This window comes from Hemibagrus wyckioides, linkage group LG11 (genome assembly GCF_019097595.1).
Source record: "Hemibagrus wyckioides isolate EC202008001 linkage group LG11, SWU_Hwy_1.0, whole genome shotgun sequence".
Classification (NCBI taxonomy): domain Eukaryota; kingdom Metazoa; phylum Chordata; class Actinopteri; order Siluriformes; family Bagridae; genus Hemibagrus; species Hemibagrus wyckioides.
The window spans coordinates 8573149-8598651 of NC_080720.1; the positions used below are offsets into that span (position 1 = coordinate 8573149).

Genomic DNA, 25503 nt, shown 5'->3' on the forward strand with positions numbered 1-25503 from the left:
TTTGGATTGATTTTTGTGTAAATGTTGTGGTTTTGTGCAAATTGTGTTTAGTAAGCTTAGAAAAAAAGGAAATAAAAATCAGCTGGCACTTAGTTTTAATATCTGCATTGGAAAAAAGTATATAGAATAAATAAATTAATTAATTAATTAATTAATTAATTCACCCTCGAGGAGGTGGTGAGTAGCGTAACAAGATGCTAACACAAATCAACAAAAATGCTCATTTTCATTTATAAAGCTGACTGGGTTATATGCCTTTATAAACATGTTAAGCCCTCAAACTATGTATTTGTGATAAGTTGATTATGCGGTCATTTCGGCCAGGCGTAGTAAAACATGAGCAATAGCCCTTGAGGGAACAAGACTGAAGACAAACTTTTACAGTCGGATGCAGAGATTCCTCCATTGTTCTTAGCCATCTCCAGTACCAGAGACCGGACTTTTGTTGAGCCATATAGTCACCTGATACAGTGCTCACTACAGATTCTATTGCTAATGCTATTGCAATGTCATTAAGTCAAATGTCAAGTAACAGATGATATGGTAACGGTTACAGAACCGCTTTCCCCCGCAAACAGGGGAGGTTACAGAGCCAAACACCACATGGCCAGTGGTCTTGTTGATTTTGGACAGGACTTTATTTAGACTACACATTCCTTGACAAACCTAAGAAAATTAGCTCAAGCGTCTGGTGTTTACTAAGACACAGGTTAAAACTTTCAATTCCTGTTTCATGGCCTGAGCGCCGGGACAGTTCCAGTACAAACTGTGCACTCGACTGAAAAACAGTCCAAGCACAAACAAAACACGGATAAGATCTTGTTTTCCGAAACTGTGACACGGCTTTACTTTTTTTCAAAAATGGATCAGGAGAAGAAATGTTTTTAGTTTCATTTTTATTTTTTTTTTTTAGCTTTGACCGGAACAAACAACGTCTAGACAATCTTTAATAGGATTTTCCATATCCATGCTCTTACCTGGCACAAATACATAGCAAAAAGCAGTTTAATAATTCCCTCATAGTGCAAAAGATGGTGGTGTAGTATTCTTTTTTCCCCGACAGCATACTAGTTCGATCTTCAGCGCTCATAGCAAAAATAAATCTCTCCCGAAAGTTAAAGTTAAGTGGAGAAAAGAACCCAAAATGGGAGGGTTGGTTCTACAGTACAGTAACGTTTCTGGCTGTCGAGGAAATTTAGTCACACGGAAATCATAACCACATTACAGCCTACGAAAAAAATAACAGTGATGATGAAATATCAACCCGAACTGGTTTAATCTTCTCATCACAGACCAGAGAAAACCATGCAGGAGCATCTGGTAATAAAACAAAAGCCTGACAACGTACTTAACAAATTTAGGAGTATCATGATAAATAACTTCATCATCTTGACAACATTACTGAACACATTCTTGTTTGGTCCAAGAAATGGCCATCACTGTTTCGGTAAAGAATCTGATATAAAGGTGAATCAGTTAACCATCCATCCATCCATCCATCTTCTCCTGCTTATCCAGGTCACAGGGTCCATCAGTCTAAGCATAGATGCCCAGAACTCCCTGTCCCTAGCCAACACCCTCTAGCTCTTCTACAGGAATACCCAGGTGATTCCAGGACAGATGAGAGGTATAATCTCTCCAGCTAGGCTTTGTTCTGCCCTGGGGTCTTTTCTCTATTAGACATGCCTGAAACACCTCTCCAGGGAGTCACCCAAGAGGCAGCTTAGACACGTGCCTAAACCACCTTAACTGGCACTTTTCACCACAGAGGAGCAGTACTTTTAGCTACTCAAACATCTGAGCTCCTCACTCTTTCTCCATGACTGAGCCTAACCACTCTATGACAGAAGCTCATTCCTGCCACTTTCATCCATGACCACACTCTTTAAGGCACTACCCAGCACTGGGAGACTGACTGACTGATTTGCCTTTTGGTCACTGCTCGAAGAAGCTAACAGGACCACATCATCTGCCATTTGGCTACATCTAGAGATTCTATCCATAAAACTTCAGTTGAATGCATTAGGCCTGCCCCCATTCGCACCGATGTACACCAAGCACTACCCCCAAACTAACGCTGACTAGAGGTACTATCAGCAAGGCCACAGTGCCATAAAAATGTCGTCCGGGACTACTGAAGCTCTAAAGCAACACAAATATAAATCGATGTAGCTACCGCCGTGTTTTGTTTGGGTTGCTTTGATTTTTTTTTGCATAAAACCACCACAACCCGTCAGGACATTATATTATATATTATAACAGACTTTCAATCAATCTCACTAGATAAAATCTGTACTAGGTATACATATGACGTTTTCATATAATAACAAATGGCGATAACAGTATGCATGGAAGTGAAGAATATGTTACAAGTCTAGCCTATAATGATTGGCATGATCAAGGGATTTTCACACATTGCAGTCTCTATAGTTTACACTGATACAGAAGTGTAAGAAAAACAAAAAGCATTCGGTGAGTGGGAGAAATGCCCAGCTGACTGAGGTCAGAGGAGAATGGCCAGACTGGTTGAAGCTCACATGAAGGTTATGATTACCCAAATAACCACTCTTTACAACCTTGGTGAGCAGAAAAGCATGTCAGAATGGACAACATGTCAGACATGAAGGCTTATTAGGCTATAAAAGGAAACCTCCACACAGAACTACAATCCTGTCAGCTAAGGACAGGAATCTGGAGCTTTACTTAGTCCCTCTAGGTTTATTTTGGATTGTTGTGGCCAAAAATGCTTGCTTTTCCAACTCAAACCAGCAAAAATACATATGTAATTATTTTCTATGAGAGCTCTACGCATGCTTCGGGCATGTGAATGAAAGAGGGCTTTGGCTGAATGTGTGTTATGATGACGTCACACGACATGCCTTGGCCCAAGTCTGTGGAAAAATCTGTGGTAATTCTTAAAAATTGCGAGCTCCTCCAGATATCACAGAGTTGGCTTGATTTTGTATTAATTTCCTCGAGGGACAGTACAGTGTGCACAGGTTCCCAGAAACTGGACAGTCCAGGACTGGCTAATGTTCCATATAAACCGACCAAGCATAACATTATGACCAACTGCCTAATATTGTGTTGGTCCCCCTTTTTGCTGCCAAAACAGCCCTGACCCATCGAGGCATGGACTCCACTAGATCCCTGAAGGTGTGCTGTGGCACCAAGATGTTAGCAGCAGATCCTTTAAGACTTAAAAGACATTTACAGGGCTTAAAGAGTACTTTTGATAGATACTGACCACAGCAGACCGGGAACACCCCACAAGAGCTGCAGTTTTGGAGATGCTCTGATCCAGTGGTCTAGTCATCACAATTTGGCCCTTTTTTTTTGCCCATTTTTCCTGCTTCTAACATCAACTCTGAGGACTACATGTTCACTTGCTGCCTAATATATCCCACCCACTAACAGGTGCCATGATGAAGAGATCAGTGTTATTCACTTCACCTCTCAGTGCTCATAATGTTATGCCTGAATTTTAATGTTGTGTATCATCCAAAAATAAAAGTTATCTCATATATAATACAAGTAATAAGTCAATTTTATTTTTTTAAAAACTAAGGACTAATAATCATAAGAGAAAACAAACTGCAAACATATGAAAAATACTGTGATAAGTGCAATACCCAAATAAAACACAACATCACGAAACAGATGTGTGCGATTTGAAACATCTGATCCTCTGACAAAGAGGGTTGTAGGAATGATCACAGGGCAATCTCTACACCGAAGCAGGCTGCAGGCTCAATCATATCATCCTGGAAAACATGTGTTTCCTCTTTTAAAGTCCATATTTCACCCTCACAGATTACAGGCATCACGGAGCTGGCTCGCCATTAAAGCAGTTCTCGACACAAGCAACTCTTAGGAAGGAAAACTAGGTAAAAAAGATCCACACTGAGCTAGAATGCCATTGTTTTCATCCATTTGTATAACAGAACACTTAGCTTCTCTAATCCGATGACCATTTTCTATGACGGTTTTATATTAAAGTGCTTATTCTAATAAGATTTCCATAGCAACACAGAGATGCCACATGATCCAAGACGAATGATTAACTTAAGTAAAATATTACCGATTTCAAATAACTGTGCTACAATATTTGTTTACATACCAAACAAAAACATATTATTGATCTTTAAGCAAGGAGTCTCCAGTGTCAGTGCTCTGGAACAGTAAGTAAGCTTTATGCCATGGGGAAGTCTCCAGGACAGAGATCTATTTTTTTGGTCATATTAACACTAACAGAGAGAAAATAAAGAGATGCTGGTTAAGTAACAACTGCATACAGCTGTTATAATGCAGCAAAAATCATATTTGCATAGTTATATAGACAAAATATATAATCTTTGGAAAATTCAATGATACTACTAGGATTCCAGAACACAAACTATTTTAATACATTGCTATTTTATTTGTATATCATATCATTATATATATTAAATGAGCCTGCTGGTGGTCCAGCGGCAGGATCCCGTGCTCTCATTGCCCTGGCCCGGGTTCGAGTCCCGGACAGGGAGCTACTAGGCCACTGAAGAGTTAACTCCCAGAGCCGGATATAATGGGAGGGTTGCGTCAGGAAGGGCATACGACGTAAAACCTGCGCCAAATCAAAACATGCGGACCAAATGATCCGCTGCGGCCACCCCTGAACAGGGAGCAGCCGAAAGAACAACAAGAAATTATATATATAAAACATGATAAATCTATTGATCTAAACCTGTGGTTATGAGCTCCGCTCTCCAAACAATCCCAGAATCTGTCCTGAGTTTTTGAGTCCTGAATGTGAAATCATCAACAGACATTCGTGATTAAAGTACTGAGTACTTTCAGAGCATAATCCACAGACTGTGAATCCGACACGGATGGCTGAGAATCCAAGAAAACAAAACTGGCCGTGATTTCTGGGTGGAAAGAATGGCACTCAATCTCAGTGACCCAAGTCTGTGAGCTCTTGTATGCAGAAGAGGGTGGATATCTCTTTCCTCTGAGTATATTACATCTGGCTGCGTCTCAGACGAAGCATGCGATTTCCCTAGCATTCTTCCAGAGGAAACCTGACCGGTGAGTTGGCCAAGACGAACACATTTTGAGAGAAATTCAGGAGGAAAATAATAATTCAAAAATCCCACGCATGAAAAACTACATAGCAAAACGCAAGACTTTAACCACAGGGAATCATCGCTGAACTCTAATGTGTATCCGGAGACACAAAAATCCTGCAACACTGATATCCAACACTTGAAGCATCATCTGAAACCTGGTACTGATCAGATCTGGCAAAATCCCAGAGCTCAAAGCTTCTATTGCCAAAGTAAGAGAAGGAACAGATTTGTGATATCCGTATGCTTTAAAACAGTTTGGCATCTCAACATCTGAAGCAGAAATACATCGCAGGACAAGATCGGAAAACTTCCCGTGCCTCGAAGCCAGTATCTCACTGATACACTACATTCCTAAGTGAAAGTTGCATCACAGTGGCATTTTAGAGCAAAATACATGCAATATATATATGTCTACATCATGAAGCTCGAACACAAGCCCTTGTTAAATCCCCACATTATCCCACTTGATGCAAATCCAGACCAGAAAGTAGAGCAGCATGATGTGTGACAAGCAGGATTTCTACATTAGCTGAAAAACTGATGTCAGATGCCATGCCTGGTGTTGAGAATTAAGAAAAAAAGGAAGGAACACAGGCACAAGGAACGCAGGCTGTAAATAAGGAGCGGTCAGTGTGTCGGTGCAGTTAGGACAGAAATGCAAATCATTTGCAAAGTCCAAATTTGAAAGCGATCACAGATGTAGCTGTGAAACAACATCAATGTCCAAAAATAAAAAAGGCATGACTGTTTTATTTCGGCCTGGTTTAATCTCAGCTAAAGGAGTGATCAAGCAGTGTTTAGCGGATAAAATCATATCTCAATACTGAGCAAAGCAGCAAGCTGTCAATGAGGAATCCTCTGACCAATTTCTCCACAATAAACAATTAAGCCAACATGCAAATCATTAAATAACAGACTTGATCACTGATCCAGATCTCAAGCAACACCATGAACTGGAGATAGGAGACAGGAGGTAGTTTATTACACATGGAGTAAATACAGTATCTTCTCAGAGGTAGTGTGTGTGCATGTCTGTCTTAGGAAAACCTTCATTTTGCAGGATTCCTCTTCGAATCCTGGACCACGGCATGGTCTGGTTACTCAAACTACATCCCTGGAGTATTCGTTTAGAGTAAACCTGACTTTACTCGCGAATAAAAACCGTATACGAGGGCACAAAGCCATCATTCCGTGTGGTTAGGGTGGGTCACTCGGGCATCTCTGACTGCGGGCTACAACAACAGCGCTAGCGCTAAAGCTAGCTACCCATAAACCGACTGTAGGCCTTTATTTGGGACCCGTTTTAATGTCCATTAAGGCAACCGTCTAATAGAGACTAGCTACGGAGCAAATAAACGACGTTAAACACCAACGAAAAAGGATTGTGCCTTTCAAAAAACGCCGTATAAAGAGTGTCTTACCTGCTTATTTTCTGAGCGAAGGCGCGGCGCTCAGCCATTGCTTGTGGCCGCTAACTGCTCTGCCTCGATTCCCAAACCGCTCCAGAGGATAAAACGGGAGGAACGGATGAAAAACGTACCGTAAAACATCGAAAGGAAGCGTAGGAGCAAGCGCCAAAACCTCAAACGCGGCTCTCAACTAACTCCCCAAAATAGTTGTGTAAACAATTTCATTTCCGTTCCAGACTAACTTTGTGTCCAAGACCGAATTAAGTTTCAAACGAGTCCAAACAGTTCAGCGCCATAGGTGCACTAACGTTCATTACGGTAAGAGGCACGGGACTGAAACTCTGGATAATAAATTCAGTCTAACAAAAACAACATAATTATAACCAGGACAAAATGAAGCAGAATGAAGCGTTATGTATTAAGTACACTGGGTTTTTTTTTTTTTACTTTTGCTTTTCTTTTATAATTGTGTGTGTCTTATGGGAACAGAGCAGTGGCAGATGCGCGTGCAGTAGTGACTGACTCACATCCTGTGCCCGTGCAGTAACAATGGAACCGGAAACTAATAGAGCTGGATGATGTGTGAAGTGCATCCGAGAATAAGGATAAGGTCACTTTCTCTTCATTTTCCATTCTTTACACTTCATAGCTCATAGTGTGTGAGTTGGTGAAGTGTAAGTTATGTTTTAATAATTTTTCATTTTTTTATTGTTATTAAAAAGACGCCTTATAATTTACTTTAATTGTTTTTGTGTTTTTTTCTGTAGTAATATCTGATGAAGAGCACATATACAAACAAACAAACAAACAAACAAACAAATAAATAAATAAATAAAAAGATTTACAGGTAATCATACACGCCGATCAGTCATAACATTATGAGCAGTGACAGGTGAAGTGAATAAGACTGATGATCTCCTCATCATGGCACCTGTTAGTGGGTGGGATATATTAGGCAGCAAGTCAACATTTTTGATGTGTTAGAAGCAGGAAAAATGGGCAAGCGTAAGGATTTGAGCGAGTTTGATAAGGGCCAAATTGTGATGGCTAGACCACTGGATCAGAGCATCTCCAAAACTGCAGCTCTTGTGGGGTGTTCCTAGTCTGCAGTGGTCAGTATCCATCAAAAGTGGTCCAAGGAAGGAACAGTGGTGAACCGGTGACAGGGTCATGGACGGCCAAGGCTCATTGATGCACGTGGGGAGGGAAGGCTGGCCCGTGTGATCCGATCCAACAGACGAGTTACTGTTGGTCAAATTGCTGAAAAAGTTAATGCTGGTTCTGATAGAAAGGTGTCAGAATACACAGTGTATCACAGTTTGTTGCGTTTGGAGCTGCATAGCTGCAGACCAGTCAGGGTGCCCATGCTGACCCCTGTGCACTGCAGAAAGTGCCAAAAATGGGCATGTGAGCATCAGAACTGGACAACTTTTACATCACGTGGATTGGCCGGGTGTGTGTGCGTCTCTTACCAGGGGAACACATGGCATCAGGATGAACTATGGGAAGAAGGCAAGTTGGCAGAGGCAGTGTCTTGCTTTGGGCAATATTCTGCTGGGAAACCTTGGGTCCTGCTATCCATGTGGATGTTACTTTGACACGTAACACTTACCTAAGCATTGTTGCAGACCATGTACACCCTTTCATGGAAACACTGTTTTTGCAGGGAACCAACACAATATTAGGCAGGTGGTCATAATGTTATGCCTGATTGGTGTATCTATTCCTAGGTTGCAACACACATTTATCAGTCTCTTAAAAATAAAAATATTTTTAATCTACACCCCTTGATAGCTCACTCTTAGGTCCCCAAGTACTCAGCTATCCTTCCAGCAACTCTGCTTGTTAATAACACAGTAAAAGGAATATCTTTATTGTCATTGTACAAGTTTACCTTGTCAAGCTGCTAATTTATCACATGTACCATTGAATAAGATAGAAAGGAACTATTCACACAGCTTCAGGGTCCCAGGTTCCATCCTAAACTTGACATGCAGGGAACATGAACAAAAACTACACTGGTTCTTCAGTTCTCCAACCTCCAATGCCACAAAAACATGGCAGTAGGTAGGTTTGCTAAAATAAATTGCACCTAGATGTGAATGGCTGTGTGCATATGGGTGTGTTGGTGCCCTGCAATTTGGACAGCTGTCACATCGAGGGTGTATTCCCACCTCACTCCCAGTGTTAAGATAAAGTGGATGAAGTGCTTACTGAAAGTGAGTGGGTGACATAAATACACATTACAGTAATGAGAATAGTATGAAAAATATTTTGTGCAACAATGCAAAGTATACAGCGCAGTTGTTAGATGATTGTGCATGCAATCTATTCATCATATGTTTGTGCGTGTGTGTGTGTGTGTGTGTAGGAAAAGGTGGTCATCCACTTTTGTTCTGTGAGTGTGATGAGATTGAATTTTGATAGATTATGTGTGTGACCTAATGTATACTGGATTCAAAATATTTTATTCAATATATTATTAATTTTTAAAATAGTTTTTAGGCTACATTTTCTAATGTACGTGTTAGTATAGCTAAGATCCAATACATATCCATACATTCAATATACACTCTATTGCCAAAGGTTTTTGGGACGCCGCTCCAAATCATTGAATTCAGGTGTTGTTTTTCAGGTGTTGGGCTCCGACCCCTTAGTTACAGTGAAAGGAACTCTTAATGCTTCAGCATACCAAGACATTTTGGACAATTTCATGCTCACAACTTTGTGGGAACAGTTTGGGGATGACCCCTTCCTGTTCTAACATGACTGAACACCAGTGCACAAAGCAAGGTCCATAAAGACATGGATGAGCGAGTTTGGTGTGGAGGAACTTGACTGGCCTGCACAGAGTCCTGACCTCAACCTGATAGAACACCTTTGGAATAAATTAGAGAGGAGACTGTGTTGTCTGCCTTTATATGCACACAAATTTAATATAGCGTTGGCCTGCCCTTTGCACCTATAACAGCTTCAGCTCTTCTGGGAAGGGCTTCCACAAGGTTTAGGAGTGTGTTTATGGGAATTTTTGACCATTCCTCTAGAAGTGCATTTGTGAGGTCAGGCACTGATGTTGGTTGAGAAGGCCTGGCTCTCAGTCTCCGCTCTAATTCATCCAAAAGGTGTTCTATTGGGTTGAGGTCAGGACTCTGAAGTTCCTCCACACCAAACTCATTCATCCATGTCTTTAAGGACCTTGGTTTGCAGTCATGTTGGACCAGGAAGGGGCCAAAGTTTTGGCAATATAGTATATGTAACAAAAAAAACACAAAAAAAACAAAACAAAACAAAAAGAGGCTCTTTGGCGTGATCTAGTGGCTCTAACATGAATCGCGTCAATCTCGAAGTCTCGCGAGATTTCACGGGATGCCGAGGTCATTTCCTCAAAATGTAAACAAAAACTGACATGGAGGCGATGAGAATAGATATATAATGTGAACAGGTACTATTGTTTACGATATAGTAAATATCTCATGCATTATTAGTAAAGATGTTATTACATCTTTGTGTTCAGTTCTGCTGTGATGATTATCGATAGTGTGTTAACAATTAGCTTAATCGCTAAACAAGCTAGCAAGCAAAGCCTAAATGAAACAAATAGTTTTTAAACGTCATTTTGTTATTGTTGTCTAAACCATTAGCTAGGTTTAAAGGCTACTTATATACAATTGCAGGCAACTTTCTTATCTCTCTCTCTCTTTCTCTCTCTCTCTCTCTCTCTCTCTCTTTCTCTCTCTCTCTCTCTCTCTCTCTCTCTCTCTCACTTTAACTTTAACACACAGGTATTTGTGCCGTGTGTGCGGTGATGGGTTCCGATCCGTTCTTGAGGAAATGGACTTTAAAGGAAACGACGAGGTGGACAAAATAAAGACGAAGTTTAAGTCGGCATGGAACAATGTCAAATACAGTAAGTGAGACTAGCCCAGGTACTGGCTGTGTCCCAAATCAAAGCCCACTCCTTACAGATGTACTCCCTATACAACCAGGCATAACATTATGACCACCTGCCTAATATTGTGTTGACTGCCCAAAAAAACAGCCCTGATCCCTCATACACTGTGTATTCTGACACCTTTCTATCAGAACCAGCATTAACTTCTTCAGAAATTTGAGCAACAGTAGCTCGTCTGTTGGATCGGATCACACGGGCCAGCCTTCACTCCCCACGTGCATCAATGAGCCTTGGCCGCCCGTGACCCTGTCTCCGGTTCACCACTGTTCCCTCTTTGGTCCACTTTTGATAGATACTGACCACTGCAGACCGGGAACACCCCACAAGAGCTGCAGTTTTGGAGATGCTCTGATCCAGTGGTCTAGCCATCACAATTTGGCCCTTCGTCAAACTCGCTCAAATCCTTACGCTTGGCCATTTTTCCTGCTTCTAACACATCAACTTTGAGGACAAAATGTTCACTTGCTGTCTAATATATCCCACCCACTAACAGGTGCCATGATGAGGAGATCATCAGCGTAATTCACGTCACCTGTCAAGTGTTCATAATGTTATGCCTGATCGGTGTACTGCCACTTTATTTTACCGTAAAGTTCTGAAGAGAGCATCTCTTTTCCTTTATGTGTAATTAACATATAATAACACAACAATAATGTCTTGTATACATTATAATGACATTCAGATTGATCAGGAGGTGTTTTTAAGAGTAAGAGGGAGACTTTATTGTCATTGTCAGTGATGCAACAAAATATTTTGGTAAAGCAATAGGAAATATAAAAATGACACAATATAAAAAAAAAATGACCCAAAGAATAAACAAAAGATAAATGCACTAAAATGTAAGAATATATACAGCAGAATATATGTGCAGTTGAATTGCAATTGTTTGCACATTGCTGTGGTATAAGAGGAAGAAAACACTTCATCTTTGGTCATTTTCCTATAAATGTTTTATTACTTAGATTATGTTGTACTTATTGAGCATGTTTTTTTTTCTTTATAGGTTGGGTGTTGAAAACAAAGACTTCCTTTAGTCGCAATTCTGTAGTCTTCCTGCTGGGAAAATGTTATCACTTCAAGGCAGATGGTAAGAGAAATGCCACACACACACACACACACACACACACATCAACTTACTGGACATTTATTAAAGATGATCTGTTATGTTATAGATGATCTGATTAAAGATGATCTGTTATATGTTATACTGTTATATGTTTAAGCTTCTGATGAGCTCCATGTTTATGTGAATGCTGCTTCTTTTTCACAGATGAAGACAGTCCCACGGAAAGCTGCAGCACAGACGAATTTGATGATGCCACTGTCATCGGCAATGTGGAAGGATTTCGGAGGGATTTCGCTTCCCGGATCTGGCTCACCTATCGGGATGACTTCGCTGTGCTTCCAGGATCGAGCATCAGCACAGACTGTGGTTGGGGCTGCACTCTCCGAGCCGGGCAGATGATGGTAGCCCAGGCACTTTTACTACATTTCTTGGGTCGAGGTGAGTTCTAGGTGTTGATTATGTGTCTCTTTGTCTCTTGTTGGAGGATTAAATTAGTGCTTAAATTAGTGCTTTTCTTAGATTTTAGATTGATGGTCTTTTTGTCTGTAACCTATCAGGATGTATTTATTGATAGAGACTCTGGATAAGGAAGTCTCTCAAATGTTATACATGTAAATGTTGTTAATAGGTGATTTCTAAACTTCAGATCTGTCTATATGACACATTTTACATTAGAACAAGCTTTATAGATGAACAGGTCTATGTTTTAGGCTCTCAGGTATTATTTTTCCTTTGTGCGTTAAATATTTACTGCAAGTCTTGGTACTTCCTCTAAAGGTAAAAGGATCGATGCATTCAAAATAATATAGTTTTAGATTAAAGTAAACAAACTTTTACTATAATGTCTTCACACATTGAGATTTCAAAATGCCATAGATAAATAACACGGAATTACGTATTACCACCGTGTATCAACTAGTTGCTTGATCATATCTGTGCTGTTCACCAAGTCAGGCCAGATGTTAGCAAAGATATGAGTGCTACATACAATTTCCAAGCAGTGGTGTGTTTTATACAGTAGTAGGGCTGTTATTCAGTATGCAGTCTCATTTCAGTAGGTAAGTATAGTTAAGGATGCAGATGATCTGGAGACAATCCAGGGAACACACTGGGTGCCAGGCTGGGACACAACCAGGCTGTCTGTTTAGACACAGCGATCCATCTACCACCATGTTTTTGAATACTGGAAGAAATCCATACAGACACTGGGAATCAACAGTAGCATGAGTTCATGATCAGACTGGAAGATCTGGAGCTGTAAGGCAGCATCTCTAGCAACCCATCCACAGTGTAGCTTTGCCTTAAGCCCAGTGTTCCCGATATAACCAAGTGAAAAGCAGGGTCCCATGAAAGCTATAATTAATAAGATGAACATCTGATCCGATTCTGTTTTATGGCCTTCATTCAGAAAACAACGTTTAAGAAGAAGTTGGTGGCAATGACTCATTTGAAATATATCATGTGAAGAATCTGAAAGGACATCAGTCATGTTTATTGATCAATTACATGATGTCATTATGTTAATGTGTCAGAATCAGACCCTCCCTTTATGACCCCCTCCAGTTTGAGCCCCACCGCTTAGGTGCCCACTCTGTTTGTAAGGATAAAATGCAGTAAAAGTGAAATACTGGCCACACTGAATCTTATAATTGGACTATTCTTTAAGTAGTAGCCCTTCTCATTAGACGTCAGATTTAAATATGCCTCTGTGATTTATGGGAACTTCATATGGGGACTTGTGAAAGACTTTTCTATTGCTCCTTATTACACAGTATGGGCATTTCTGGTTTATTTGAATTACATAGAAATAATTTATGAAGTTAATTCACCTCCCAAAATATTTAGATATCTTTGTAATTAATAAGGTAAGGTGCATAATATTAATATTTAATAATATGTATTTGGCCTGTTTTTTTTTTTTCTCCTCTCTCTCTCAGATTGGACCTGGCCTGACGCCCTGACCTTGGAGCCACTGGACACTGAGACATGGACCAGCAGCGCAGCACGAAAACTGGTCGCGTCATTAGAAGCTTCATTTCAGGGAGACAGGCAGAGTGTCCCGGAGTGCGTATACCAGCCCCAGTGTGGGGCAGAAGAAGCTGACTTCCACCTGAAAGAGGTGTACCACCGCACTATTGTGTCCTGGTTTGGAGACACTCTCTCTGCCCAGCTCGGGGTCCACAGGCTGGTTCATTTTGGTATGACCTCAGGGAAAAGAGCAGGAGATTGGTATGGCCCTGGAGTAGTGGCACATATACTCAGGTTGGTGTGACTGCACTTGGAGTGTAGTATTAACTGGCAGTAATTGTAGTGTAGCACTGAATATCTTCTTAATTCAATTCATAATTAATCATAATCCATCCATCCATCCATAGGAAAGCTGTGGAAGAGGCTACAGATCCAGAACTGCAAGGTCTGACTGTTTATGTGGCACAGGACTGCACAGGTATATCAATTCATTCAAGTATACTATATCTGTCTTAATAAATAATTTCCTGAGAAATAGTATAAAAATGATAAGTAAGGAATAAACACACACACACACACGCTGAATGCTGTTAGCTGTGCTAAAAGCAGACATCCAGTGGTGATACGTCTGTGTTATCGATTAACTGCAGTGTACAGCGCTGATGTTATTGAGAGTCACTCAGTGAAGGTGGATCCACACACAGCCCCTGAGGGAGAACTCGCTGACAGCAGAGCCGTCATCATTCTCATCCCTGTCAGACTGGGGGGAGAGAGGATCAACCCCGAATACTTCAGCTTTGTCAAGGTGAGACTGGTTAACATGATGGCAGGAGTTACACTTGATATTCCTGTAACAGATTTTATACATACTTCATAAATGGTGTATTCTGGATCCGGAGTAAATCCTGTGTGTAGTATATTGTTCTTGGCTGCAACGAAGTATGGACTCACCATTAAAAATAATCAGTATTCCATATTTAAATCAGTGCTTACCTTGCGATATACATTTGGGGTGGCATCTTGCAGGACATGTAAAAAGTTAATCATTAAAAATAAATGAGAGCGATCATAAAAATGGCATTTTGTGTTGAATCAGTTCGAAAGTTTACATACACTTGATTGTTACCACTGTGTGTTGTTACCTGGATGATCAGTGACTGTCATTATATTGTGAGAGGTGTTCTTGATTGTCCTGAGCGGTTAAACTGCCCACTGCTCTTCAGAAGAATCCTCCTGCATATTTCTTGCTTTTCAAGCATCTTCTGCATATTTGACTCCTTTCCAAGAGAGGCTGTAAGATGTTCAAATCCATCTGTTCACACCCAGGACAACCGAGGGACTCGTACACAACTATTACAAAATGTGCAAACATTTAACTAATGCTCAAATATGGCAGATGGCGTGCGCAAACTTTTGAACAGGGAGTCGGGTGTAAATTGTTATTATTTTGTTTAACGATCTTATTTTTTTCTACATAAGATATTATATACATAAGATGTTTCCCAAAATAATAATAATTTACACTGGTCATCACTGTTCAAAAATTTACACACCCCTACCTCTTAATGTATCATATTGTCTTCTTGAACATCAGTGAATGTTTGAGCCTTTTGTAATAATTGCCTCTTTTCTTTTCTTCATGTGTTTATTTACATTATCTCATTGATACACATGAGCACATGGAGGTTTAAGAACCTTGCTCAAGGGCCCAACAGTGGATTCTGGTCAAGAGTTCAACATCTCTGAGCCATGATACAGCACGCCTGGAGCAGAGAGGGTTAAGGGCTTTGCTCAAGGACCCAACAGTGGCAGCTTGGAATTGCTGGGCCTTGAACCCTTACCCTCTGATCAACAACCTAGAGCTTTAACCATTTGATCACACTGCCTTTAAAAGGCTCAGGATCGAACCCTGACTCCAGAGCTGTGAGGCTGTGACACTACCTGCTGTGCCAGTGCAATATCCTGACACATTCATGATCATTACATTTTATTTACAACACAACCAATCCAAAAGAAATCATCAGCTGCTGAGTGTCTTCTTGGTGAGATCTGGAAATAACAAAAAACGATGACAGAACAGTGAGAGCACCTCCTAAACATGGTGTGTATTATGACGGCTATCATAACACACCTGCACACACACTCATGCACGCACACACAGGCTAACTCTTCCTCCTTTTATAGGGCACCATTATTTTTTCCTACTTGTTTATTTGTATTTATTTATGGATTAAAAAGTTTTTCAATCACTTAATAATTGATATGCACAGACCGAGTCTCAACAAAATTCAGCTTAACATCCGTATGTCCAGTTGAAAGAAATATACAATTGACAGAGCGATGCAGCTGATTCATCTCCAGTTATCCCGTATGATGCAGATCATTCCAGGGTCACATTAGTGAGTTTCCCAATACCATAAATACCATAAATAAAGTAACACAAACTCAGGAGCTCTTACTGAATACAAACAATATGTACAATTGATGTGAATAACTAGATTTCTAGTGTAAATGCTCATATAAATACTGCTTGTATCCGGCTTTTATAAATGAGGCCTCTTTGTAAATGAAATAAATATCCTAATATATACTCTGCATGTGAAGCTCAGTGTATGTGGGGGCGCGGATGGTATAAACGCTTCAGATCCTGCTGCTTCTTTTATGCAAATACAAACATCCAGTTTTTAATAAAGCCTATGCTTTATTATGTATAAACAGATTCTAATCATTTCTTTCCCCAGGCCATCCTGAGCTTGGAATACTGCATCGGTATCATTGGAGGGAAACCCAAACAGGCCTACTACTTCGTAGGATTTCAAGGTGAGTCTCTTAAATTTTGCGTAATTTGCAGAACACATTAAAGCATTCTGTAGTGAAATGAACCTCCTAGCTGAAGCAGAGCTTATTTTGATGATGGATGCTTCTCCATCCATCATGTATGAACATCTGTGCCACCCAAAGTAGCCCATTTCTCCATCACCTTGATCTGTGAGCAGGAACCTTCAGTTGTACATGCTAGCAGTCAATATTTACCCATTTACATTTTAGCAATTTAAAAAAACCGGCTGATGACAAGCGATGCGTTCTCGCCGCCAGGTCCGGCCTGCCGTGCGCATCTATCATATGCAAATGACGCAATATAATTGGATGTTTGTGAAAGTAATTTTCCTGCACCAAAAAAAAAATTAAATGACAATCCTCTTTGCTGTGTAACGGATGCGCTTGTGCGACTAGATTGGAATAAAAAAAAGAGAGAGAGAGAGAGAGAGTTTAATCCATTCCATTTTGTGAAGGACTAAGCAGGGGAAAAAAATTCATGCTGGGGTTCATTTGTTAGGAGCCTAAGACAATCTGTGCATGACTTTGAGCTGCTCTGCATAGAAATTGAGGAAGGATATGCATTATTATAACCATGCTGTTTTTTTTTTGAATAACTTGTCTTTTGTTTTGTCCTTGTAGATGACAGCATGATTTACATGGACCCTCATTACTGTCAGTCTTTTGTGGATGTCAGCACAAGCAATTTTCCTCTGCAGGTAATGTAGAATTGCAAAAAAGCTGACCGCTGCCTAGTGATGTGAATTTAATAGTTTCTGTTAGTACTTAAGGGTATGAATTTTAAAGAAGCCCTCTGCACTCAATTACTGAACACACAAGAGTCGATTTACACCTCTATTTGACATCTAGGACATGTCTCATGCAAGAAAAGGCAAGTGGAATGTTAAAATATGTTCTGTTAGATATATCAGCTCTTACATACCCTGCTAGTGTGGTAGACTCTCTCTCTCTCTCTCTCTCTCTCTCTCTCTGTTTTTTGTGTGTGTGGGTATATGATAGAGTGTTTTTACATTTTTGTCTGTGTAAAAATGCAGCATGACAACCTGAAATACCGAGCCATTCCTTTAGCCTGTCTGTCACAACCGTTCAGACTAGAAAGTTAAAAATCTGAAAACACATTTCACTCGGCCAAGTTGAGGCTTTTATTTGTTCTGTCTGGTTCGCATGGACATGTAAGGATTTTATTTTGCGACTCGCAGGAAGACCCGTAGTCTACTGGATATTATTCCCATCTAGCACAAAAGATCACATTTATTTACAGTGTTATAATGTAAATACCTTTTTTTTTTCTTCCCTAAGTCATATCATTGTCCATCACCAAAGAAGATGCCTTTTGTTAAAATGGACCCAAGCTGCACTATTGGGTTCTACTCCAAAAGTGTTCAGGATTATGAAAGAATTAGCAGTGAGCTGTCAAAGGTGAGTGAAGCTTGCTGTTCTGAATAGAGCGACTGTATATACTGCTGTACTGTCCACCTGTGTACACCGAGTGAACATGTACAAACCACCAAGCTACCACTTCCCTTGTGTAAAGGTATGCAGTGTGAGGTGTATTATACTCCAGTCCAGAAGCAGAGTCAGTGTGTATGAGTAAAAATCGACCCAGACACATCTGATACTAGATAATTATAGGGAAATTGTTCTGATCTGAAACTTTCTGTGAAAGACTGGATGCATAGATTGTTGTTGTTGTTGTTGATCTTTTTGGTCCGCGTATCTTGATTTAGCACAGGTTTTTACACCAGATGCCCTTCCTGACTCAACCCTCCCATTTTATCCGGGCTTGGGACCAGCACTGAGAGTTAACTCTTCAGTGGCTGGGTTAGCTCCCTGCCTGGGATTCGAACCCGGGCTGCGGCATTAAGAGCAATAAGAGAAGTCGCAATGAAACATTTAGTGTCTTGGGTTTCACATTTACATGCTCATGTACCTCACGTTGTTGTTAAGGTTTTAAAAAATACCAATTAAACATTCAGATTTAATATAATTTATACTTTAATGCTCATGAATTTTGGTCGGCCAGACAGTGATCTATTTTCTACACCAACAGCCCTGACTATTCAATTCAATTTTATTTGGATTGCGTTTTTAACAGTGGACATTGTCAGAAAGCTCCTTCACAGACATAAATAAGTTATAAATGTTAAATCTGTCCCTAATGAGTAAGCCAGAGGTGATGGTGGCAAGGGAAAAACTCCCTGAGATGATATGAGAAAGAAATGTTGAGAAGAAACTATTGGGTGACACTGGAAAAGACCGGATAGACTGTGCTGCAAGCTGTAACTCAAATCACAGGCTGATATTTATTCCAATATGTTATCATTTCTATAGTAATAGCTTACACAGGGGCTTGTATGGTGGACGCTTCACATTAAGTGAAACAAAACAAAATATAAACCATTTAACCATAAACCGTGTTTACTTAACATTTTTGAATGGGGTCTGCACTTTGTAACAGTCACTGATAAAGTTGTACCTTTTCAATTTTCCGACACTGGAAAGTCTTTAGGAGAGCAGACCTCACAGTTTCCTTGTAACATGTAACGAGCTATATATTTTTTTTGTCTCAACTTTCAAAGGTGAAACATGAGGCTGGTGAGGGAATTATGGCTTATTTTTGTTGGAACAGGAATACAAATGTGTTTCACAACCGTTCAACAGATTGAACACACGATGATGACCGTATGATGTGCCATTTAATAGATATAAAGTTGTTGTAGTTGGCAAATTGTTGTGTTATAAGGAGATTAAATGCACTTTGTTGTAAGCTCTCACAGGAGAAAATCAACCTTATCATCATCGTGTCGATGATTACTTGATGAGCCGTCATGTTTTAACTTGTACGCCAATCATGTGCTTTGATAACCATCTACAAGTACCTCTTGAGCCTCTTAGCAGTAAACATGAAAAATTCACCCTTGTTATAATCCTTGACTTCTTTAAATGAGGTTTTAAGACTGTGTGGGACCTTTGTTTTTTCAGAGATCTTTTTTGATGTAATTGTTGTCTTGTTTCAGGATTTAATGTATGGAAAAATACACTAATTGGCAAAAGTTTTGGGACACCCCTCCAATTCAGGGGTTGGGCTTGGCTCTTAGTTCCCATGTTCTAATATGACAGTGCACCAGTGCACAAAGCAAGGTCTATAAAGACATGGATGAGCAAACCTTGTGAAAAGCCTGATCAGAAGAGTTGCAAAGGGCGGGCCAACTCCATATTACATTCATGTGCATGTAAAGGCCGATGTCCCAAACCTTTTGGCAATATAGTGTATGTAATATAAAATGTTACATCTCAGGTTAAAGAGTTCAGCTGTATGGACCTGAGATTAGTCAGAATGAGTAGTTTGGTTGAACTTATAACCAGCCCGTGAAATCAGGATTTCATGGTTTTTGTGATTATAGATAATAATGCAAAATGAATGCAAGCAAAACCAACTCTAAATTGTTCAAAATTACAGCAGATGTTCTGTGGATTCAGGTTATTCAAGATATGTTGTGTAAAGTCATTACGATACACATTCAGCCAAAGTGCCTTCACTGCTACTAGTTTGAAAAGAAGAATCCTGTGCTTTCAGTTTCACCAAATCATGCAGTTTTACATAAAACAAAAAAAGACACAAAAAGTGCTGCAAGCTGCATCGCAAAATCAAGCATTTCTGGCTGCAACAATCACAAAAACAAAACAAAACAATGAACAGGGACTAAGAAATGACTGCAGCATGAATAGAATCGTTCAGCAGGTGGCAGCATTTAGCTGTGTAGGACATGACTTAGGCCTTACATCCGTCCAAAGGACTTCACACATTTATTTGCTCCTTTCAGTCTTTAGTCTCAAATTTACCATCATCTACATTTAATAGCCAAAAAAAAAAAAAAAAAGTTTAATCTGGAATATCTTGACGACTTTTTTTTTTTATTTTTTTTTTACTCATTATAAATCTGCTTCTGTGATGCCACGAGCTAGGTGCTGCAGCCGTCATCGAAAGAGAAGTACCCGGCATTTACCTTTATGAAAGGACACGGGAGAGATTATGAACTGTCTGTTCCTGTGGAGAAGAGAGAGTGGCCCTTCATCAAGGACACGCGCAATCCCGGGGCCACCGCAGGGGACTTCGTGCTGCTGTAAATGAAGGCTTAGGATTCCAGAGTGATGTTACATGTGTGATTTTTCTTTATGCATTTTATTCCTGTTTAAAGACTCCATCATCCCAGGAGTGTAAAGAGACACAGATTCTGGGGTCGGTCTGAAAGCAAAACTCTTTATAGCCAACCCCTCAACTTAACACTGTAAGCAAAGTCAGTATATCTCCACACATTTCGGGTCAGAGGATAGTTTTTTTTCAGGGTGTTATGTGTATATGTTGCCATTCCTCCCACTCTGGCTGTAATACACTGAATTTCCTATTGAAACGTGGTACAGTCTACTTCATACTTTGTCTAATAAACATTTACCATGATTCTTTGTATCTGGAAAAGAAGAACCACACTCCAGGTTAAAGGTCAGATAAGAGTTATAACACTGTGGACAGAAAACGTAACTTATAAACATTACCCAGCCTTCAGAATCGTGCTAGTGCCTCCTGGAAGCATGACGTTTATACGGCTAATTCAACAGCCTGCAGCCTCCGAGTGCTTCTGAAATGTCTTCTACACACTGATATATCAAAGATGTAGCATTTTTATTTACACAAACACATTTCTGGCTAATATTTCACCTCAGAATCTCACTGATTATAACTAGACAACAGTGCTGCTAAACTCATGACGGTGTTCAGAAGTTGAACCGCACCATTAAAGAAAGACTACATAATATTGAAAAATGTATTTTTTCTTCTTGTTGTTGTTGTTGTTGTTGCTTAAAGCCATTTATATTAAACCACAGTATAAATTTTGTCGTGTCCATTTCAAACAAGTGTTTGTCTATTTTGTTGTTGTATTTTGGTAAAGAAGAATGGTGTAAGCCAAAGTGGTTCATACTACACAAAGCTGTAACACTTCTTTTTTTCTTTTTTTTCTTTGTTGTCGTCGTTGTTGTTCATGAAACCAAGTTGTGTGAAGAGTTAATACTAAGTGGAATGAGCTGAGCTGAAGAACATAAACACATGCTTGTTCTCCCAAAATCAATTTGCACAGTTGTCATTAATGTTTTGCTCCACAATAATTCACAATAAAGCTGAAAAGATTCACTTTACAATGTAGGTTTTGTCAGTTCTTTGTCATTCATTCGTTCATTCAGTTTAAGTCAGTGCTTTATCCTGTTCAGGGTCACCCAAACCCAATCCCGGGAACACTGGGCATGAGGCATGAAGCCTCTGGATGGGATTTCAGTTCGACACCAGTATTTTCCCACAGTTCCTCAAAAATGGTGCTTAGAGTAACATTCATGTGTTCTTTTCAGGGACGGAAAATACTTTATTACTTTATTTGACTCCAGTGTTACTGAAATTAATTAGATATAGTCCTAAAACCTTCCATAAAGCTCTTAATGTTTTTATTTAGACCTTTACCACTCAGATACATCTGTAATCCATTCATTCCATAATGAAATATCAATCAAACAGGTTCAGTTTAGCATCCAATCAAGTTCTTCAACACAGAAAACGATCAAGAATCGTCTAATTTTTTGTGACATCGTTCTACACAAAGTAGCTTAAACACTATAGCTATCCATGTGTCCCATTATGGACATGTCTCCAAACTCTGGAATGAGTGCTTCCTCGTCCTCAATCAATAAAACCTTCCACTATGCTGGAATTAGCAAATACTTAAATATATAAAATAAGTTGTCTCTGTTGCATCTCTAAGAAAGTATGATTTCCATCTAATATGAAAAAGCATGCTGAGGTAAGTTTCGCCAACACTACATCTTCCAACACTAAGTATGCTAACAAAGATACGGTTTCTTTGCTGATATCAGGTTGGACTAGCATTTATTTCAGTTGCTAATGTAAATGGCTAAGCAGCGCGTCAACTTGTGGTTAATGGTGGTCAGTATTGGTTATTTTATTTCTGATTAAATTGTTAGCAAACAAGGAAGCGTTAGCCACCAGCAAACGTTCAAAGATTCCGGTGAAAATCATCTTTAACACTTTGTGTTAAAAAAAACATTTCTTATACTTAAGTACATGTAAAAGTCACTTATTTTACTTTACGTTTTTTATTGTCCACTTTAATTGATATGATTTTGACTCATCTCTCGGACATATCTATACTTTCACTAAAGTCTAATTTCTGTTATGCTTCTCTGCTGATTTTTATGTTCATTATTTTCCAATGATCACGCAAGATGAATGTTAGCTGTACATTTTAGTCCCTCACCCACATGCCAAATGGGAAAAACAGGACCTCAGAAGAGACAACTGCTTATTGTACCCTCTTCAGAGGAAAAGAAAATGTACGTGTATTGGACACAGTGTTGCCATGGTTAATTCTTCTGTTTCTGTTCTGTTTGAGAAATGCTTGTGCTGTTTCCTTGTTAAATCCAAATTCTTGTATTTAAAAGGCCACGGCCTTCGACGATGGGCTCTGTTTTGGGGAACAGTCTGCCCTTTCGAGGGTCACAGCAGAAGAATCGGCCGTTTGTGTTGACCGCGGCATGTCGTGAAGACGGACCGGACGGAGCACAATGAGCCCATCGAACTGCTGCGTTTTTCAGCATTTGTGTCTGTGATCAGTAAATTGACTCTGAGCTGTTTTTAGGAAACGGAGCACAGAGGAAGAGGAAAAGGAGTGCTAGGGTAGAAGAATGCAGCGAGATGCCGAGATGCCATTTTGTGAGTGTTACATGAAAGGGCGTTTGTGCTCTGGGGCATTAGGGCTTTAAGGGGATTCTGTTCTGCTTGTATTTACGATGCTGTCTGTATGAATATTTGATTAATGAGTCATGATTTCCAGCGGGTGAATGCTGTATCTGAGCAGAACAACCGAGCCTCGCAGCTCGCTTTTAACACAGCTGCAAATAGAGGCATTGATTCCTACAGATTCCTGAACTTTTTCTTTCACATGAAAGAAGCGGGAAATCGCAAATTGGACTGAATAAAGTTTCTCTCATTGCCGGGTTTTGGAAAATAGGATACAACATCAATCTAGCTTGGATGAAAGCTGTAGAAGACCAAGCGTGCAAAATCAATGAACTGTGACATACTAAGATCACTGTTTTTGCTGTCTTGGCAGCAGAGTTGCTTTAAAGCTACGAAACTCACCATTTGGAAACGTTGATCATTTAAGTGAAATGGCTATTAAATTGAATCACCTGGCTATCTATTCATGGGGGATTCAATCTTTGGGGCACCTTTTGCTTAAAATATTACATATACATATATAGATATACATATACATATACATACATATTACAAAATATTACATCTATTACAAAAATGTGCATTTTAGTATCACAGCATTCACTCAAACGATTACCTGAGCTCATTCTCTCAATGGATATAACTGGATTGTTCCACAAGGTCACAGGAAGAAGAAAAGTAAGTTCTCTTCTCTTTATTTTCATATTGTGATACTGATTGATGAGGTCGGTTTGAATTCACAACCCTGTTGTATACCCAAATTATAGATTTCAAGTAAATCATTACAATGTCGTCACACCTTTAACATGGATGCCAGTTAACCAGATTTTACGCTGAGAATGTTGTTGATTTTTCGGCTGCTTCCTGTGTGTGAGAGGTCACCACAGCAGGCCAACTGGTCTGCACAACAACTCAGCACAGGTTTTACACCAGATGCAACCCTCCCGTTTTTAATCCAGGTTTGGGACCAGCACTACATCTAATGGCTGGGTTTTGGGCACTGGCTGGGAATCAAACCCAGGCTTTCTGCATGGTAGGCAAGAAACCTACCACTGAGCCACATGCTGAAAACGTAAACCCTATTATTGTCCGCTCTGTTGTGCTTTTGTGAGAACTAATATGGATTAAGTAAATTTCTTAGATTCACTGTTTATAAATGATTTTTAAAATACACTTTCATGCAAAGGCTAAATGGCAAAATCATGTCTTGTATGTGCCTCATTATGCTTTACACTTCATGACATTATCAACTTAAAGTATAATCTAACCCGATCCTTTTTTTTCAAGACCCGACCATGACCTGGACATACACAAAACTGTAAACACGAATTCAGTGTACAGTATGTCCTAATTGAAATCCACTACTCTGAGTGCATCTTTTCTTCACCTCAGTAGAACACTAATTCAGGCCGCTGAAAGTGTTTGCCCCAGTGGAGCTGAGACCAGTGCATTTATTATGCAGTGTCTCTTAATTAGTGCTGGCTATCTTGTGCTTAATGCTGCCCTGCTGAGGCCCTTAAAGAGCGGAGAGACAGAGAAATCCACTCATGATGGATGATCCAGGACGTATCCATCGGAATTAAATTTGGACTGCTCTAGATTACTAGCGATGGTCTTTGTCAGTGTCAAAGCGCTCTGACTGTATGCTAAAGTCTGCCATTTTAGCATGTGGATTTGGTTCCTCTTTTTAGACCTTTTAGCTGATCTTTTAACTTTTTTTTGTTAAAGATGTTCATGATTAGTGATTTGTATTACGTTAATGTGAATCAAATTGCAAAAAAACGAAAGAAAACAAAACAAACAAAAACATTTGGGGGAATGGTAATTTCAGACAGGGGGTTTGTATGTTTATGTTTTACCTCAGGAACAAAAGCCCAGTTAGCCTAGCTAGCAAGAGTAAATATTGTGCATTCTTTAACCTTTAACAAATGTTGCAGTGGATCTGATCTTAGAACGCTGGGAATACACCATGGATGGTAGTTCATAAGAAAAAAAAAAGATTTATACTATAATTTTAGGGTTAATATTCACATGACACATGTCTAATAATGTTTCTTATATTTCCTGTAGTTGTCTGCTCAAAAGTTTTGCTCTCATTCATTCACTGTTGGACAGAAGGCACTGGACAACGATCTAAATCATAATTACTGAACTCTGTATCCATGTCATAGATACAGCTTTAAAAACAGACGGGCTCTTCTAAGATTGTTTGATTAAGGGGCTCAATTCTTGCACATATATGAGCTGACAGATGCCCTAACTCAAGAGAGGGGAAAGACAGTAATTCCATCCATCCCACCTAAAACCTATGGCTAGTTCCATTGGCTCCTGCCCATAGATGGATGCAAGGTTGTTTC

General features: G+C 39.7%; 2 protein-coding genes across 22 annotated transcripts in view; one reads left to right on the forward strand and one right to left on the reverse strand.

Annotated features, from left to right (window-relative positions):
* dock7 (dedicator of cytokinesis 7) overlaps nucleotides 1–6689 on the reverse strand; it is a 60964-nt gene extending 54275 nt beyond the window's left edge. For all 21 annotated transcript variants that reach the window (XM_058403700.1, XM_058403699.1, XM_058403696.1 and 18 more), the window contains exon 1: nucleotides 6533–6689. In XM_058403700.1, coding sequence (XP_058259683.1) covers nucleotides 6533–6570 — 38 coding nt within the window. In that variant the 5' untranslated portion in view covers nucleotides 6571–6689. The remainder of the gene's footprint in view (nucleotides 1–6532) is intronic.
* A 3164-nt stretch (nucleotides 6690–9853) lies between these two features.
* On the forward strand, nucleotides 9854–21526 carry atg4c (autophagy related 4C, cysteine peptidase). Its single transcript, XM_058403920.1, has 11 exons — nucleotides 9854–9962; nucleotides 10303–10427; nucleotides 11476–11559; nucleotides 11743–11976; nucleotides 13476–13800; nucleotides 13914–13984; nucleotides 14157–14311; nucleotides 16248–16326; nucleotides 16966–17042; nucleotides 17644–17763; nucleotides 20311–21526. The coding sequence occupies exons 2-11, from the start codon at nucleotides 10352–10354 to the stop codon at nucleotides 20470–20472; spliced, it is 1383 nt and encodes a 460-aa protein (XP_058259903.1). The 5' UTR covers nucleotides 9854–9962; nucleotides 10303–10351; the 3' UTR covers nucleotides 20473–21526.
* The last annotated feature ends 3977 nt before the right edge of the window (nucleotides 21527–25503 follow it).